Source organism: Capricornis sumatraensis, chromosome 15 (genome assembly GCF_032405125.1).
Source record: "Capricornis sumatraensis isolate serow.1 chromosome 15, serow.2, whole genome shotgun sequence".
NCBI classification, from domain to species: domain Eukaryota; kingdom Metazoa; phylum Chordata; class Mammalia; order Artiodactyla; family Bovidae; genus Capricornis; species Capricornis sumatraensis.
In genome coordinates this window covers 45,720,100-45,737,440 of record NC_091083.1, presented here as the reverse complement: position 1 = coordinate 45,737,440, position 17,341 = coordinate 45,720,100, and the positions used below count along the sequence as shown (strand labels likewise).

The following is a 17,341-nucleotide window of genomic DNA, read 5'->3' as shown; positions in this document are numbered from 1 at the left end:
CTGCAGAAGTTTTCTCCTCTGGGGAATTTCTCATGCAGCTGTATTCAGCCCAAACAAGCGTGCCATGTCCTCACCACTGACAGTCCCTGTTAGTGGTCGCCCCATGCTCGTGTAGGGCTCTCCAGTGATACAAAGAGTGCAACAACTTCCGGAGAGAATGCACTGAAGAGTGTGTTGTGCTCTTTCCCATACCTGTAACCTGGCTGGGGAGAGCAGAACTGCACCCATGACATCCGAGCTCAAGGCCCAGATCCAAGACTTCTCTTCCAGGAGCATCTTACATTAAGGCTTCCTCTGGAGTCATCTGTCAACAGGGAACCATAGGGACCCATGGCTTTGTTCTGACTTCTTTGGACCCTCTCCGCTTAAAAATTCATCCAAGGCTGACTGCCTTCTTGCTCTTTCCATCAAAATGAATGGGTAAAGAAATCCTCACGGGAGCTTCCCTGGTGGTCCAGTAGCTAAGACTCCGCACTTCCAATGCAGGGGGCCCGGGTTTGATCTCAACTCAGGGAGCTAGATCCCGCATCACGAATAACACACTGGCGCCACATGTTGGCAGGACTGTGGCTGTGCTTGGGCCTGAGTCAAGGGTCTGACTCCATTCTGTTAGACATCCTGCTGCCCCCAGCCCACCCTCGGCCTGCACAGTGCAGCAAGGGGGAATCCTAGTTCCCCCAGCTAGGCATCCAAGCAGTGCCTCCTGCCTTGGGACCCTTGTGTTGGGACCACGGAGTCTTAACCCCTGGACTGCCAGGAAAGTCCCACAAGTCTGATCCATCTAAATGCACAGGTTGAACACATCTGTGTAGAGAAGTTTCTGTTTTTCTATCCTCTTCCTTCCAACCCACCTTCCGCTGTGGGCATCTCCCTTTTGAATATCTTCAGCCACATAATTGTCCTGTTAGCCACCTGTTGCTGTGGTTAAGTGCCCAATTTATGGTATTTTGTTATAGGACTCAGACACAAAACCTCTTCTTTTCTCAATTTATGGTCATTTAAAATAAAGAATCCACCTGCCAATGCAGGAGACATAAGAGACCCGAATTTGATCGCTGGATCAGGTAGATCCCCTGGAGGAGGGTATGGCAACCCACTCCAGTATTCTTGCATGGAGAATCCCATGGACAGAGGAACCTGGCGGGCTACAGTCCAAAGAGACGGACACGACTGAAGTGACCTAACTGCAATTCCCATTATTCCCTCTGCCAAGTCCACCACCTTGATTTCTGATGGCTGTGTACAGTAGATCTCTTCCCTCCTTCCCCGTTCCCAAGTTCAAGGCTGCCCTGGGCACAGTCTGACCTAGAGAGATGAGGACTGTTTAGAAGGCCTTGTTCAGGAGATGCTCCTGGACTTCCCTGATAGAGATGTGGCTTCAAGACCCCTGCTCTGTTCTGCCTGGTCCTGAAGCAGCTTAGTTAAAGGTAGAATCCATCACTTCTCTGGGCTTCCCTGGCATCTCAGACAGTAAAGAATCTGCCTGCAATGCGAGCCACCTGGGTTCGATCCCTGGGTCCAGAAGATCCCACGGAGGAGGGCATGACAACCCACTCCAGTATTCTTGCCTGGAGAATCCCCACAAACAGAGGAGCCTGGTGGGCTGCAGTCCATGGGGTCACAAAGAGTCGGACACGATTGAGTGACTAAGCACAGCACACAGAATCCATCGCCAGGTGGCAGTGTTGGCCAGCTTTAAAGTTTGTCAAAATCCGCACGCCTAGAAATTTGAGCGCTGTTTTCTATCCCTCACCTCTTTAAATCGGTCCACAATCTGTCAATCCAGAATCCTGGGGCCCCGACTCAATCCACACATAACCCTCCTGGGTCCTCAGCTGGCGCCTGCAGGGTTGGGCTCTGTTTATTCTGGGGCCCCCAGGGGCTGACCCCTGAGGAAGTAATATTCACACCAGGAGGTCAGCACAGGTTTGCTGCTGACCTTTCTCTGCTGTGGCCTTTGTCTCCAAGTCATGCTCCTATTGTAAACCTCCACATTTGGGGTGGTTGAGCCGAGATGCAGAGGAGCCCGAGACTGGTGGTGAAGTGGTTTCAGCTACCTTTGCTGTCTTGGACAGGAAAAGGAACTTTACTTCTCAAATCAGCCCAGAGGCTGCTCCCCGGTTTCACTCTGTCCCTCTCATCCCCCTCTTATCCTGAGGAGCCCAGCATCCAGAGTGATCACTGCCAAACAAGCGTCTAAGTAATGATATCCCCTGGCCTGAGACCTGGAGGGGGCAGGGTGGCCACTGCCATCCTGACCAAACTGTTCCCTTGCCCTTGGCAGTAGAACCATCCTTCCTCCATCCCACCTGCCTGCTGCTCATGGTTGGGTCTCAAAGAAAACCCTGAGACTCAGCAGAGGGCATCCTCCCTAGCTGCCCAGACCCTGAATGTTAATTTTAAGCATGTTAAAATACAAACCTTCCCAGCCCAAACTGCAAGCTGCCCTTCTCCAAAGCTACTGGACCAAAATCTGTCAGTTGGTCTACCCCCTGATTGTACTTAAGTCCAGTTTGGAGTTGGTTCCAGGGGAACTGACTTCAACAGGAAACTAGCAATGATGAGTTGGGGGGTGGAAGGGGGTGGTGATATGGCTACTGGAGTCCTGAAGTGGGAAGAGAAACAGCGGCTGCAGACTTGGGGTGGGACAGCACCTCTCGAGCTGGGACGATGGCAGTCTGCTGAGTTGGGAGCCAAAGAAAGACAGGGAAGGGGCAGGGAGGGTGTAAGGTATGCAGAACTGAAGCCCCTCAACCCTTAAATAAGTCTGTGCAGCCCCCAAACCTCAGAAGCTATGATTTTACATAAATTGAAAAAGTCAGCACGCCCTTATTGTGATAAACTCACCACTAGGCATCTGAGACCTGAAGGGTTCAGGATATCTCTCCCATTCATTCATTTTGCAAACGACAACACTGAGGTGCTTGCCTTACACACGGTGGGAAGGGGGCAGTGAAGAGGCCTGGTGCAGGGCTTTTGGCTCCTCCACAGTGCCCTCTGTCTACCTGGCTTCCTCGAGGTGGGCGGAGGAGGAAGCCAGGGCTTGGTCCACGCTGACAGTGGTCATGGCTCGCAGTTGTTAGAGACTGGCCCTGAGAGGGACCTCCTGTGTCCTGTGGTTGCCCCTGGCTTGCTGTCACAGCAAGTGTCCAGGAAGAGAGGCGGGAAGAGCCGTGGGTGTGAGGTCTCTGTGGACCTGGGCAGTGAGAGAACCGGTTCCTTCAGGTACCAGTGACACTTCACAGGCAAAGCCACCGTCTTCTCTGATGGCGCTCTTGACCACTGTGGGGTGTGGGGGGTGTCTTCTGGGGGCCACAGAGAACCCCAAGGCCAAAATGCTTTCTGTGCTGTGTGGGTGGTTGACACCCCAGTCTTTCCTGCTCACCGGGGGCTGGAGAGAGTTAAAGGCTTCTGGGGTCTGGTGTTGTCGGCATTTAGGGAATTCACTGAGGGAGTTGCCTGAGAACAGACCTACCCGGAAGTCTGGTGGCTCCTCAGATGGGGGTCCCTGGCTCTGGCGGACACCACTGCCAGCCCTGAGCCACCTGGAGTTCTCTCTGGTTTTCACCTGTGGTCTCTCCCACCCTTTGGTGGTGAACTCTCTCACCCTGGGGACACTGTGTTCACCCTCCCTCCCGGGGGTCCAGTGTGCATGTTATGGGGCACTGCATGGGGGTTGTGGAGCCCACCACTGCTGAAGCCTTGGAGGCATGTCCCCACTCTCCATTGCTGCCACTGAGGTCATGGGGACATTGGAAAATGGCGACCAGAGGGCAGGAAGCCTGACAGCCTTGTGTGACCAATCCCAGACCTCCAGCGGCTGCGTCCTTTCCTTCCTCCAACCCACTTCAAGGCTCTTAGTGTGGATTTTTCTTTTTGGTTTTGCTTTGCATTTCAGTCATTTGAGCTGGTGCCTGTCTCCCTGGCCCTTCCTCTCCTTGGGCTCAGGGGGTGTGTCTGGTTTATCCTTGTCCAGCTGACAGCCTCCACACTGGCTCATGCACACAGCAGGGAGGGACTCCTCAAATCCTGTCATTGAAGGGAGCTGGGGGAGTGATAACAAGGGCTGAGGAGCAAGGGGGTCCGGTGACTCAGTGCTGAGGGTCTCCTGGACCCTTATCTACAAAGCTGCTCCTTAGAAGGGTCCAGTGGCACAGCTTCGACCAACGCGGGAGGTGAGGCTTAAGAAGGCAAACACCTTACAGCTGCTCAAGTTGTGAGCACTGGCGGCTGAGGCTTCCCATTTGCCAGCCATGAGACCTTGGATGGCTTCTCCCCTCTCTGTGTTTGCTAAGTGAGGATCAGAGCATCCTTCTCTTAGGATTGTGAGGGATGCCATCTCCGACTTGAACATCGGGGCTGAGACGTAAAGTGAGTCCAGTTTCCTTCTCAGGCCTCCTGCGTCTGCACCTGCCAGTGCACTGCTTTCTGCAGTGGAGGGCTCTGCTTCTATTTTAAGGGCCAGGGCTTCTATGATGCAGGCTGCCTGAAGGGCTGGCTGTTCTCAGAACAGTCCAGGCCCCATGAAAAGCTGTTCTGCGGACGTCACTGGGTGTGGCTCCACCTGCGTAGTTCCCGGAGGAGAGCCGCTTCCAGGAGGCAGTCTTGGCCTTGGCCTCTGTGACCTCACCTCAGGTAACGTTGGGCCACAGGACATGCAGTTCTGTACCACCTGGTTGGCTCTGTAATGTTTTCTGTACACACAATCACTTCTCTTTATCCAGCCTGAAGGAAAGCCAGTTTCATACATCTTGAGAGTCAATTCCGTGTACTTTCCCTATTGTTCTTGCAGTAGGGGCGGGCAGGGGGCAGGGCAGGGCTACCCAGCAGCTCTTATCGCTCCGCAGTGGCGGCGGTTAGAGGCCCCGCTGCTCCACCAACAGTCAGCTTGCAGCTGTCCCCGGCGGTACAGAGCGCAGTGAGAGGTGGATTGTGGCCTTCTTCCCCGGGCCCTCCAGGCCTTCCAGCCTTGGGGTGGTGGGTAATCCTGGGGCCATAGGGACGGACTGAGGACTGTATCTGGCAGAGTCCTCATCACAGCTGCCCGCCACCAAGCCCAGGCTCTAAGCGGCAGCAAACCTCTCCCCTATCCCACCTCCAAGACCTGATGGCAGCAGCTGTCTCCATGGGTTGCCGTTTGTGGAACCCCGCCCCACTTTGTGTGGCCTGAGGAGTCTGAGTGCCATCTGGGGCTGGGTGGGATCTAGGGACTGGGCTGTGAGGGGCTGCCTGCTGAGATCTGTCTCTTCAGCACACTGTGCACTGGTGGGAGGACCCAAACTGGATGCTGGACAATTACTTCTAGGCAGGGTAACTGGCCTGCACAGGGACCCCTCCTCTTACCAAGGACCTGGGCCTCGCAGGGCAAAAGCTGAGCCTTGGGACCTTGAACCCGTAAAATGAGGGGTAATCATGTTGTTTTGCTTACGAGGTTTGTTGCGTGTTAACAGCTGCAAGGAGGCACGGAGACAGAATTAAATGACTCCCCTTCCCTTTCTGGTCAGAACAGATACTAATGTTTGTTTTGGTGGAGGTTTATAGGAACATCATGACTTGACCATGAGCTGACCTCAAGAATAAAGGCTCTGACAACATGAAGTCTGCAACAGCTACCCCACCTCTACCTTTCCCAGAAAAGGGCTTTGCTGAAAAGTTTTGGGGAGTTTAGGGTTTTTAAGGCATGAGCCTCCTCCCTCCTTGCAGGGCCCTGCAATAAACCTTTCTCTGCTCCAGACTCAGGTGTTTTGGTGTTGGTTGGCCTTATGTGGACTTGAGTTTGGTAACATTCTCTGCAGGGGTCTCTAGGGCCTGCTTCTGTGGCCTCTCAGGGCCTGGGCTGGGATAGTCGGAGCAGCATTGCTTATCCACTTGTGGGGAACAGATCCTTCCTCTTGAGGGGGAGCCTCTCATCTATAGAGCAAATGCCTGGGAGTTTTCACCCACTGCTCCAGCATCTGTAGTCATCTTTGGGACCCCTGGCCACACTTACAGTCTTTCTGTATTTCAGTTTTATTATTTATTCTATTAAAAATGGTGATTCAGGGAATTTCCTGGCAGTCTAGTGGTTAGGAATCTGTGCTCTCACTGCATAGGGCCCAGGTTCAATCCCTGATTGGGGAACTAAAATCCTGCATGCTGTGTGGTGAGGCTTAAAAAAAGAAAAAAGTGATTCAGGCCAAGTGGTGAAGCAGAAATTGAGGCGGGAGTGGGGTTGCTGCCCAGCACGTGTTTATTTCTTAGGGCTCAGCGTCCTCATATGTTCCACTTGGGAGCTGAGAGTGGGCACGACTTGATAGCACCAGATAACTTTTAAATTAAGTAGAAAAATGCAGGTCAAGCACTTGGCACAGAGCAGCGCCCATGTGTAAGTGCTAACTGTTCTCATTGGACCCCAGCACCCCCAGCCTTAAAAAGCAGGCACCATGTGCAAGCAGGCAAGTGCACGCAGGCGCACAGGAGAGGGGGCACACACACACACACACACACACACACACACACACACACACACACACACACACACACTGGGGCTGACAGCAGAAGTTCCTCTTACAGCTAATGGGCTGGAACTCAACCAACCAACTTTCAAAATTCCCCTCTCCCTTCTGTTTATCTTATTTATTATGTGTTTAGTTTGTGGGTGTTGTGATATTCAAGTCTGGCTGAGGCAAGTTTCTATGGGTTCCCTTCTATCTTTCCTGGCTTGATAACTGGGACATAGCCTCTATTCCCGGGCTTCCTGGGTACAGCTGGGGGAGAGAGATATCATGCGTTTCCCCCTCCCCAGGGCTGCATAAGAATAAATGAGTTGGTGTCTGAAACTTGCAGCCTGGGAGGGACACCAAGGGAGCTCAGTAGCCGGGGTGGTGTAGGCACAGAGACCTTTAAGGAACTCACCCGAGGTCAGAGAGCTAGAAACGTCAGGTTTTGAACCCAGGACACAGAAGCTGCAGCAGCAGGCCGAAACCCCCGGGCGTTTGCTTCGTTGCCACAGGAATGCGGTGGACCCTAGACCACCTCCCTGGGTACCCCCACAGCCTCTTGGGTAGAGGACCCCACTTAGTCCACGGAGCGGGGGTGCTGCTTGTGTGTGTATATTTTGGCGGGGGTCCGGTGCAGGCAGACCTGCGTGTTCCTTTTCCAGGGAGCACGAAGAGACGAATGCCTTCGGCCTCTGAGATGCTGAATGGACCTAACTGGTGGTTCGCTGGCTCCGCGATCGCTCCCGCACTCGGGAGAGCCTGCGTCCCCGGGTTCCCCATCTTTGCGGTTCCCCGCGCTGCGCAGCCGTCGGAGCTGGAGGACGCACCGGTTCAAGCGCCCGCAACCCGCCCCGGGACCCCGTACCCTGCGCTCCGGGAGGCCCCCCTTCCCCAGCTGCTCCCCCTCCCTTGGCGCCCAGCTCTGGAGCGCGAGCTGAGGGATTGGGAGGGGCGGGGCGGGGGCGGTGCCTGAGGGCGGGCCCGGGGCGTTGGCCGGAGGGGCGGGGCGGAGGCGGAGCCAGGGAGGGGCGCGAGCGCGCGAGGACTGGGAGAGGGAGCGGGATTGGGCGAGGGCCGGGGCGTTGGCAGGGGGGCGGGGCCTGGGGCGGGGCGGGGCCGGGGCGGGGCGCGGGCACGCGGGCGCCCGGTTGCCACAGGGCTCTGAGGCGCGGGACTCTGAGGCGCGATGGCGGCGCGCTGCTTGGGCCGCGGCGTCGGGCGGCTACTGGGGGGCCTCCGCGGGGTGGGGGTGCGGGCGCTGGCGGCCCCGCGGCTCTGGAGCAGCGCCTCCGCCCCCGCAGCGCCGCCCGGCTCCTACCAAGAGCGAATCAAGCTGGCAGCTCGCGAGCCCGCCGCCTTCTGGGGGCCGCTGGCGCGGGACGCTCTCGTGTGGGACACCCCCTACCACACGGTGAGCGACTGCGACTTCCGCAGCGGCAGGATCAGCTGGTTCCTGGGAGGCCAGTTAAACGTGTCTGGTGAGTGGGCCTGGGGACCGGGGCGCCCCAGCTCGCGCGCCCAGGGGACCCCGAGCCCAGCGTGCGGCGGCTCCACACGCCCCCTCCTCGGCGCTCCGGCATCGCTCCCCCGCAAGCGACGCGGCCACCCCGCCCCCACCCCGCCCCAACCCCGCCGGCCCGGCCCCGACTCCTCGGTCGTGGCTCGCGCTCCCCGGCGCCCCCCCGCCCCGAGTCTAACGGTGGCCCCCACCGGCCCTAACACCGAGCGTGCCGCACCGGGGGTGGAAGGCAAGGGGCGCGCCAGGAGCAGGACTTCCCGCCCCCGGGGCCGGCCGGCGACAGAACCGAAAAGCTTCTGGCCGTTGTTACCGCCAGGTGCCGGCCGGCGACCCGCCTGGGGAGCAGCCCTGCCCATGTAAACAAACGGGGCTGCACCGGGTGGTGGGGAGGAGGAAGCCGCGCCGGCAGCCGGAGTCAGCCCGCGGGCGGGCGGGCGGGAAGGAAGCAGTAGTGGGACCTACCCGCTCTCAGTTTCACCTTCGCCCCGAAGACCCAGGGGGCCGGTCTTCCGAGGTCTCAGAAGCCAGCTCCATCGCCAGTCTGTCCTCTCTGGCCCCTACTGGAGATTGAATCCCCTACGGTTCTGTCCAGACTTGGGACTGGGGTTCACACTGCCAGCCATGCCCCGGCCCGCCAGGGGCAAAAGGCCCAGCAACTAAGGGAAGGAGGAGGCAGGCTAGGCCTGGAGTGTGAGTCGCCAGATGAGGGGGCGGTCAGAGGGGCTGCCTGTCAAGGAGGAAGTGGGTAATGGGATAGATGGGAGTCTAGGGGCTGTTTAAGGAAAGGTCTTCCTGACCAAGGCCTGAACTGGGCAGTGGGGTCTAAGTTTCCAGGTTCCGCTTCTTTACTGGTCCAGTTTTTCTGTTCCTCTGAGTTTCAGCATTCTCCTGTGTAGACTGCTGCTGCTAAGTCGCTTCAGTCCTGTCTGACCCTGTGAGACCCCATAGACGGCAACCCACCACGCTCCCCCGTCCCTGGGATTCTCCAGGCAAGAACACTGGAGTGGGTTGCCATTTCCTTCTCCAGTGCATGAAAGTGAAAAGTGAAAGTGAAGTCGCTCCATCGTGTCTGACTCTTAGCGACCCCATGGACTGCAGCCCACCAGGCTCCTCTGTCCATGGGATTTTCCAGGCAAGAGTACTGGAGTGGAGTGCCATTGCCTTCTCCGCCTGTGTAGACTAGAGGGCACAATACCCACCTGAGGGTTGTGATGACCAGGCACACAGGGTATGGAACAGGCCCAGTACTTACTAGTGAGCAATAAGTGGTAGTGATTTTGACTCGTGAAATTTAGAAGTAGCCAGCGTTACAGGTAGTTTCTTGCGGTTATTTTTCAAGCAAAGATATTTAAAGGAACTTTGGACCAGACTTTTTTTTTTTATATTGTATATTGCTTTGCTGGTTTAATAAAAATGACTCAGTAGATAAGTGTCTTCTCTAAAATTGAGTCAGCACAAAGTGTCCTTGAACTAGTGGGAGAAAAACTAAACCCTTAGGTTTGCAGGGTTGGTGGAATGCACCCTGGATCGAGAGAGCTGCGTGCAGGGGGAAGGGGTGGAAGGTTGCAATTCCTTTAGAAGCTGCCTTGGACTTGGGAGACCTGAGGCTGCCAGGGACATTCAAGGTGAACACGTGCCACCTTTCACTCTCAGATAAGAAGCGGGGAGTGGTGGTGGTGGTGTAATGACAGATCCGGTGCGACGGGCAGCCAGGGCCTTGTGAGCCCTACTCAGTCAGGTTCAAGGTCAGGGTTATGGTGTACAGCAAGACACTCTTCTGCCTCTTTTTCTTCATTTATTTCTCCTTTATGGTTACCTTAGCCAGAAACTGAACTTCAGAAAACTGCCTTGTAGAAAAACAGCATTTCAGCCACATTCTCTCATCAAATGTGTATGTGACGCACTCATCTGTCAGAAATATCTCTGATGGTCGCCAGTGTCTGCAAATCAGAGGTGATCATATGAAAAAGGACCAGACCAAGTTATGGCTATCCTGGGAGCCACTAGAAAGTTGTGGGCTGGGGTGGAAGGCAGTGTGTTTTGGCATGCTCTGTCTGTCTGTGTGATGGTCATGTGATGTTGGCTTATTCCAAAGGAGCATCACTTAAAACTCCATTTGCTCCTTCAGGAAGGTCTGTATGTACAGTTCTCACAGTGTGGTCCCTGGACCAGCAGCAGCAGCAAGACCTGTGAACTTTGTAGAAACATCCTAGATGGCCAGAGCCAGGAACCTGGGGGTGGATCCTCCAGGTGATCCTGATACACACTTAAGGTTGAGAACCACTGACCTGTGTCCAACCAGGGCAGGTGGGGCACCACTTAATGGGTGGATTGGGATGAATGCCAATCTGTCTCTCTCAAACAAACAAAGAGTCTGTGGGTGGTACCGTACACTTCAGTGGTGCTGGGTGTGTTTTTGGAATCATACCTGAGTTTGAATACTTGTTTTTCCCTGATCATTTTTTTTTTCTTTCTATCTAAAGTCTTGCCAAGTCCTTAATTTTTTAAAATTCATTTTTTTGGAGTATAGTTGGTTTACAGTTGTGTTAGCTACACAGCAAAGTGAGTCAAGTATATATATACACATATCCACTGTTTCAGTTTCTGTTCCCGTATAGGTCATTACAGAGTACTGAATAATTCCCTGTGCTTTACAGTAGGTTCTTATTAGTTTACACTATTTTATGTATAGTAGTGTGTCTGTGTCAATCCCACTCTCCCAATTTACTCCCCCTGCCCTCCCCTGAATGTTCTTTGGTGCGTCTCCTCATTTGTAATGTGAGAACAGTGCGTAACTGAAATTCTGTTCCAGTTCCTATCCGTGCCATTTTCTTAGTCTCTTGGATTCCGTGGGTCAGGACTTTGGACAGGGCCTGACTGGAGTGGCTTGCCTCTGCTCCCCACCTGTGGGACTCTAGTCATCTACCTTGCTCACTCCCATGTCTGCGGCCTGGCCTACAGGCTGGGCTTAGTTGGAGCTGTGGCCTGGAGCACCCACAAGGAGCTTCTCACAAGGTGGTGACTAGACCCAGGGCTGTTGGCTACCAGAGGTCCCAGAGACCAAGGCAGAAGCTGCTAGGCTTCTGACCAGCGGCAGGTGACCTGGGACTACTGTTAGCATTGAATGTGAAAACGCTTGTGAAGCACTCTGCACTGTCTTCAGAACATTCCTTGCACCCAATCACTGGCCTTTGTTATTTATTAATGAATCCTGGGAGGAGGCTGTAACCTTGAACCTGCTCTTCAGCCGTGCTGCTTTGCCTCTGAATGGGACCACACAGGTTTTCCATCTGACCAGCCTATTCTGGGAAGCAGGCTGGGGAGGGCATGCAGGTGGCTGACGTGGCTCTGAAAGCCCTCCTGGACCATGGGAGAGCCAGGCCGGTGGGGGGTTGTGGTGTCAGAGGGCCCTGGGCGGGGTGGGGTGGGGGTGGGGAGGTAGACCTGACACCCCCTGCAGTGAACTGGTTTGCATGAAACCCGAAACTCTTTAGAAAGCCGTTCTGATAAGGACTCTTTCCAGCTTTTGAAGTTTGGCTCTTTCCCTCACAGGGCTCAACAGATGTCTTTGCTCCGTGGGTATAAACTTGAGACATCAGGAAGCTGCAGATGCAGAACTGAAGGGTAGTGACGTGTTGCTTTCAGAATACAAAGCGAAACTCTATTTTGAGTCTGAATTTGAAACATGCGTGTGTGTATTCTTACTTTCAAGCTCAAGGATAGACTGTTTATAACTAGCATTGAACACAGAGATTCCTTGGACGCTTTTTGGAACATTCCTTGTAGCAGTGGAAACCATTTCGCTGTAGCTCTCTCCTCTTCATGACGTGCCTCGAATAATTCAGACGGCAGAAACGTTGAGATGGCAAGAGCCTGCCTTTGAGGCTGCATTTCCTCCCAGTGGCTGAAGTAGCTCACTCAGGTCCTTCAAGGAACTCTCAGTGGATACATGACCTCAGGTCTCAGGAGGAGGGACCCTCGGAAAGCTCTGAATCCTCCCCAGTTGTTAGAGACATGACTTACTTTAAATAGCAGATGTTTCTGGAAAGTTGGCAAATACAGTTTTTGTGATTGACGTAATACCTCAAATTATGCCAGGGAGGTTTTCTTTAAATAGAAGAACCTATTGTGACTCCTCTTGTGAATATTAACTCTCTCATCTCTTTGGATTAAAATTAAATTTTTGTAAAAAGAGGAGGGGCAGGGATGCATTTAAACAACCAACAAGTTTGTTGGATGGAAATGCCTGCATTTTTGTGTACATGTTTATGATGAAACTGATGACCCTCTGGTCACCTTTTCTTTTTTAATAATATCTTAATTTTTTTATGTGGGCTATCTTTTAAAAGTTTTTATTGAATTTATTACAACATTGCTTCTGTTTTATGTTTTGACTTTTTTGGCCTCAAGGCTTGTGGGATCTTAGCCTCCTGACCAGGGGTCAAACCCACACCCCTTCATTGTTAGGCGAAGTCTTAACCACTGGATTGGCAGGGAAGTCCCTCATCACCTCTTCTTAAAAACAAACCCAAACTCACCACACACGCCCACTTACCTGCTTACAGAGCCACATCAGGTCTGGGTGCAGACTTGCCCTTAGGTGAACTTTGTGATGCCTCATCTCATGACATCCTTGTGACACCAATTTGAAGTGTCTGGTGGCCCCATTGTACAGATGTGGATGTAAGGTCTCTAGCTTGTGTTTGGTGGGAATCACGCGTAAAATGCCCCAGTGCCTCGGAGCCTGCGTTCTGATGAGGAGAAGGACCACAGATCAGTAAAGGAGCAGGTCCACACTGGTGACAGTGCTCAAGGTTTTACAGCTGCTAAGGGGAGAATTAGGAACTTTGTCCCATCATCCCCTACCCCCCTTCCGAGGTGAAGGAATCGTAGGGAAGTGGTCCCTGCCCATAGGGACCTTGTGACCCAGTTGGGGGCGGATTTAGCGGAGCTGATGTTGTGTCAGAATGGGGGCTGCTGGGGAGATGAGTCAGTGCCGAATGGAGCTGTGGGAGGAGAGATTGCTGTGTGCTGGGAAATTTGGAAAAGGATCAAAATAAGAGATCGGGTTTGAGCCAAGCCTTAAGTTGCTCTCTCCTTGCCCAATTTTTCTTGGAAAGAAATACTTGGAAGTGAAATTCTGTTGTCTTGCTGCCCAGTTCTTTGGTGGAGACTTCTTTTTTTAAAATGAGAGATGTAAGGGTTTCCTTCCTTTCCTCCTTTTTTTTCTCCCTCTGCATTTGAGGCAACAGCAGGAGCCATGCAGATGTGTTAAAAGTCAACATACACATGGCACCATAGAGCCACATCGCCTCAGACCCGGCCCTGTGCTTTCTCTGGACACTGTCGTCTGAGGGTTGTCCATGGCAGCTGTGAACTCAGTTTCCCTTGGGGACACAGTCGCACCCCATGGCAGGAAAACTCCAGTGGCATCTAATTATTACCATGCCTCCTAGAGTCAGGAACCGTTACCACCACCAATTAGGAGAGTAAGATTTAGAGGTGGTGTTTAGAGATAAATAGACGAGTCTACGGTTAGTGAGTGGTCAGACAGTGGCCTGACTCTAGAGTGTGATTTTAACCGTGACCCCAGGCTGCCATCCAGTGAGGGCATGGCCGGATGTCTTGCAGAGATGGCAAGAGTCTTTAATTACTCCTATCCAGGAGTTGGACACGACTTAGTGACTAAACCACCACCACCACCACTGGAAAAAGAAAGCTCCCCGGGACTCTGGACTGTATGCACCAGAAGACATATGTGTGTGTGTGTATGCACCCGCCTGTGTGAAAGAGGTCCCGGACCTGCAATCACACATCAAGTTGGATCCTGGTAGAAGTGAAATCCTCAAGACCACCCAGACCTGTTCAGTCAGAGACTCAGGGTGGGGTCTTGAAAGTTACAGGCTCACAAGTCATCTGGGATCCTCGGGAAGTCAGAAGCCTTGATGTAGGCCCCAAAAGGAAACTTCTTGAGGGACAAAGCCAGGAAGATGAGAAGAGGTCTGTTCCCTCTCCCAGGCACGCACCCAGCCTGGTGTCACCTGGACCCCACATCATCCTCTAACTTGAGGACTTGGCAGGTCCATCCATCATCCAGAACTTAGGGCTTCCTGTGCTCGGAGCCCTGGGTCAGGCTGCAGGTGTCCAAACAGGAACTGGGCATGTGACCCCTGCCCACAAAGGGGCAGCAGGTTGGAAACACCACAGGGGCTGTTACAGTCTGGGAGGCATAATGTCCCAGGGAGGAGTAGTGCTCCATAGCGGAGTGAGGACGTGTTGGCTGAGACCTGGGTGAGGCTGGGTACCAGATGATGTGCAGTGGTGGGGAGGGTGGGACGATGTCCCCCAGGGAGGGAGAAACTGTGCAAAGGCCCTGAGGCAGGACCCTGAGCAGACTTGGCATGGCTAGCAAGGGGAGGTGCCAGGACCCACTCCTGCTGAGAGTGGTCACCACCTCAGCTGCAAGGTGTGGGTATGGCCTCATCTGCTGATTGTTCAAGAGAAGCCAGAAATCTGTGGTCTTAATGTGAAAACTCTTCTAAAGTTTGTACCAGGACTTCCCTGGTGGTCCAGTGGTTGGGAGTCTGCCTACCAATGCAGGGGACTCGGATTAGATCCCTGGTCCAGGAACTAGGGTCCCATGTGCCGTGGGACAAGTGGGCCTGTGTGTCACAATTACTGAGCCCATGAGCCACAGCCACCGAAGCCCATGTCCCTAGAGCCTGTGCTCCACAACGAGAGAAGCCAGCACGATGGAAGACCCACACACCACAACTAGAGAGTAGCCCCTGGCTTTCTGCAACTAGACAAAGCCTGTGCATGGCAATGAAGACCCAGAACAGCCAAAAATAAATAAATATTAAGAAAAAGAACTTTGGACCAGACTGACACACACATGACTGATGTCAGGTTTATTCTGTAAATCCAAGTTTTGCAACCAAGCCCCTTCTTCTCAGTTTGTCTTTCTGCTTTTGTCTCTTCTTTTTTTGGGGGGTGGGGATTTATTCTCTTCTGTTTTTCTAGTAGTTCAAAGAACTTTCCTGTGGCAATAAGTAGGAATTTTCCCCATGACATCCCCAACTTCATTTATCAAGTTTGTGAGGTATAGCTTATATACCTGTTAGAAACTTGAAATTAAAAAAAAATTATTTTTAATTGAAGGATAATTGCTTTACAATATTGTGTTGGTTTCTGCCATACATCAACAGGAATCAGCCATAGGTTTACATATGTCCCTCCCTCTTGAACTTCCCTCCCACCTCCCAGAGTAAGGGATAGATAAAATATCCTGAGAGGGAAAAAATGTGATTCATATGCACACAGGCACACACAGACACAAGCTAAAGTTTGTAAATGTTTCCATGGGAGTTCACCCTCTCCAGGATTATGGGTTTGTTATGGGGAGAGTCTCCCATAACTTCTGTCAGAATGGTTTTCCATCAGGAAATATTTGTAGGAACTCCCAGCAGGGTGATTATCGGGTGGTGACCGACCTCATATTCTTGTAACCTCTTAGGATTGCTTTCCATCTGATTCTGACCCAGCCCTGTGAGTTAGACTTGGCAAAGGGTACATCTCCCATTTCTGTAGAAGATTAGTTTGGGAGAAGATGAATAACTGCCCCAAAAAGACAGGAAAGGAAAAATTTATATACCTTGACATGTGGGTGACCCTGAAGACCAGTTGGGCAGTGGCTGCTGGTCTGAAAGCTGTTTTTAGGTATTTATTTCCCTGCTGATGGGGAGGTGAGGAATGAAGACAGGCCATGAGGGCCGGCTGGAAGGGGCTCTGGCAAAAACTGGCCAGAGCCAAGCTCACCTTGAAGTCCAGTCAGTGGTGGTGAACAGGAAATTAGCAATGAACATGATCCTACTGATCTTCAGGTTGACAGTAAACCACCACAACCGACCTGTTTTTGTGGGCAGTCATATGACCTGAGCTTCGGTAACGGAGGGGGAGGGGAGCAAGCCTCCTGGAAAACTAGCGAGACGTTTCCCTTGTCAGTGCATCACTTCTGGGAGCTGGGTGCTGGATGGACACCTGAGAAGGGATGTGGGTCCTTGTCCTGGATCGCACCCCTACCCCACGAGCACCCTCCCCATGCACTGCACGGAATCAGGCCCTGTTTGCGTCGAGTCTTCTTTCCTACAGCCTAGGCTGCAGTGCTCAGCCCTGGCTGTGTCAGAATTTCCAGGGAGCCTTGAAAACCACAGGGCCAGTTGGGTCAGGTCGCTGGCTGAGGGTGGTGGTGGTGGGGGTGGGGAATGAGGCTGGGGATTGGGACTTGGGGAGTGCTCCACACATGAAGCACCTGCTTCAGAATTCCCAGTGGTCACCTGCACCTGAGAGGTCTCTCAACCTAGGGAGAATGGCGCCAGCCAGGCCAACTGGACCCTCCCAGTTCTGACTCCAGTGGCACCAAGTGTAACGTCCATGCACCTGTTTTTGTGCAGTCAACTGCTTGGATCAGCACGTTCAGAAGTCCCCGGAGAGCATCGCTTTGATCTGGGAGCGAGATGAGCCTGGAACTGAAGTGAAGATCACCTACAGGTACGGTGTGTCCCCTGATGGCGGGTGCCTCTGCGTGCACACGTGGGCACCAGTGCCAAACGCTGCCACCAAGCTGTGGATGGGAGGAAGCCTGGCGTCCTCATCCACCTGGGCAGTACTTGGTGTCTTTGGATTCTGCTGGAGAGAACAGGGTCCTCAGAAACAAGTATGACGAATGTTCGAGGCACAGGGTCACTCTTGGTCAAGCAGTTCCATGTGCCTGTGACCAGTTCTTGGCAGGGCATTATATGGGTATCAGGGGGCATTTCCACTTTGGAACTGTTCTTTGGTCTCAGGAAAAGTGAATATGAACATGAGCTGAATCACATACATGCTGGGGTAACTAAAATCAGCCCCTCTTAGTGCGTCATGATAGTGGCACAACAGTAAACCCAAGACTTTGAAATGAGGCTAAAATAAAACAAGGGCCATGATATTTAAGGGATCACAGGGTATCTGTGATCACGTATTCTGTACACCAAGTGTGTGCACTGGGGGGTTTGAGCAGACCTGGCGTCGGGAGCAGGTACTTGTCTTCCTGAAGCCTTGCTCCTTCCTGGGACTGTCTTGCTCAGAGGTGTCTGGTCTGTGGCCACATCCTCGTGGGAAAACCCCTTGGCTCAAGCTTCAGTTCACCTTTACAGGGCTATTTCAGGCCTACTGGGAGCCTAGCTTGTGGTCCCTTAGTACCCCAGGTAGTTGTGGGCATGATTACCCTCCTGGTGGGTGGCTCAGGGCTTCTTGGCCAGCCATTCAACAGATGTCACTGAGTGCCACTGTAGCAGTCACGGCA

At 53.2% G+C, this 17,341-nt stretch overlaps 1 protein-coding gene across 2 annotated transcripts in view; it reads left to right on the top strand.

Annotated features, from left to right (window-relative positions):
* Nucleotides 1-7,665: 7,665 nt before the first annotated feature.
* Nucleotides 7,666-17,341, top strand: part of ACSS1 (acyl-CoA synthetase short chain family member 1) — a 43,887-nt gene continuing 34,211 nt past the window's right edge. The window contains exons 1-2 of one of the 2 annotated variants that reach the window (XM_068987223.1): nucleotides 7,666-7,957; nucleotides 16,452-16,548. In XM_068987223.1, the coding sequence (XP_068843324.1) occupies nucleotides 7,666-7,957; nucleotides 16,452-16,548 (389 nt within the window). Of the gene's footprint in view, nucleotides 7,958-16,451; nucleotides 16,549-17,341 lie in introns of those variants that run through there. The other variant, XM_068987224.1, reaches the window with a different exon arrangement.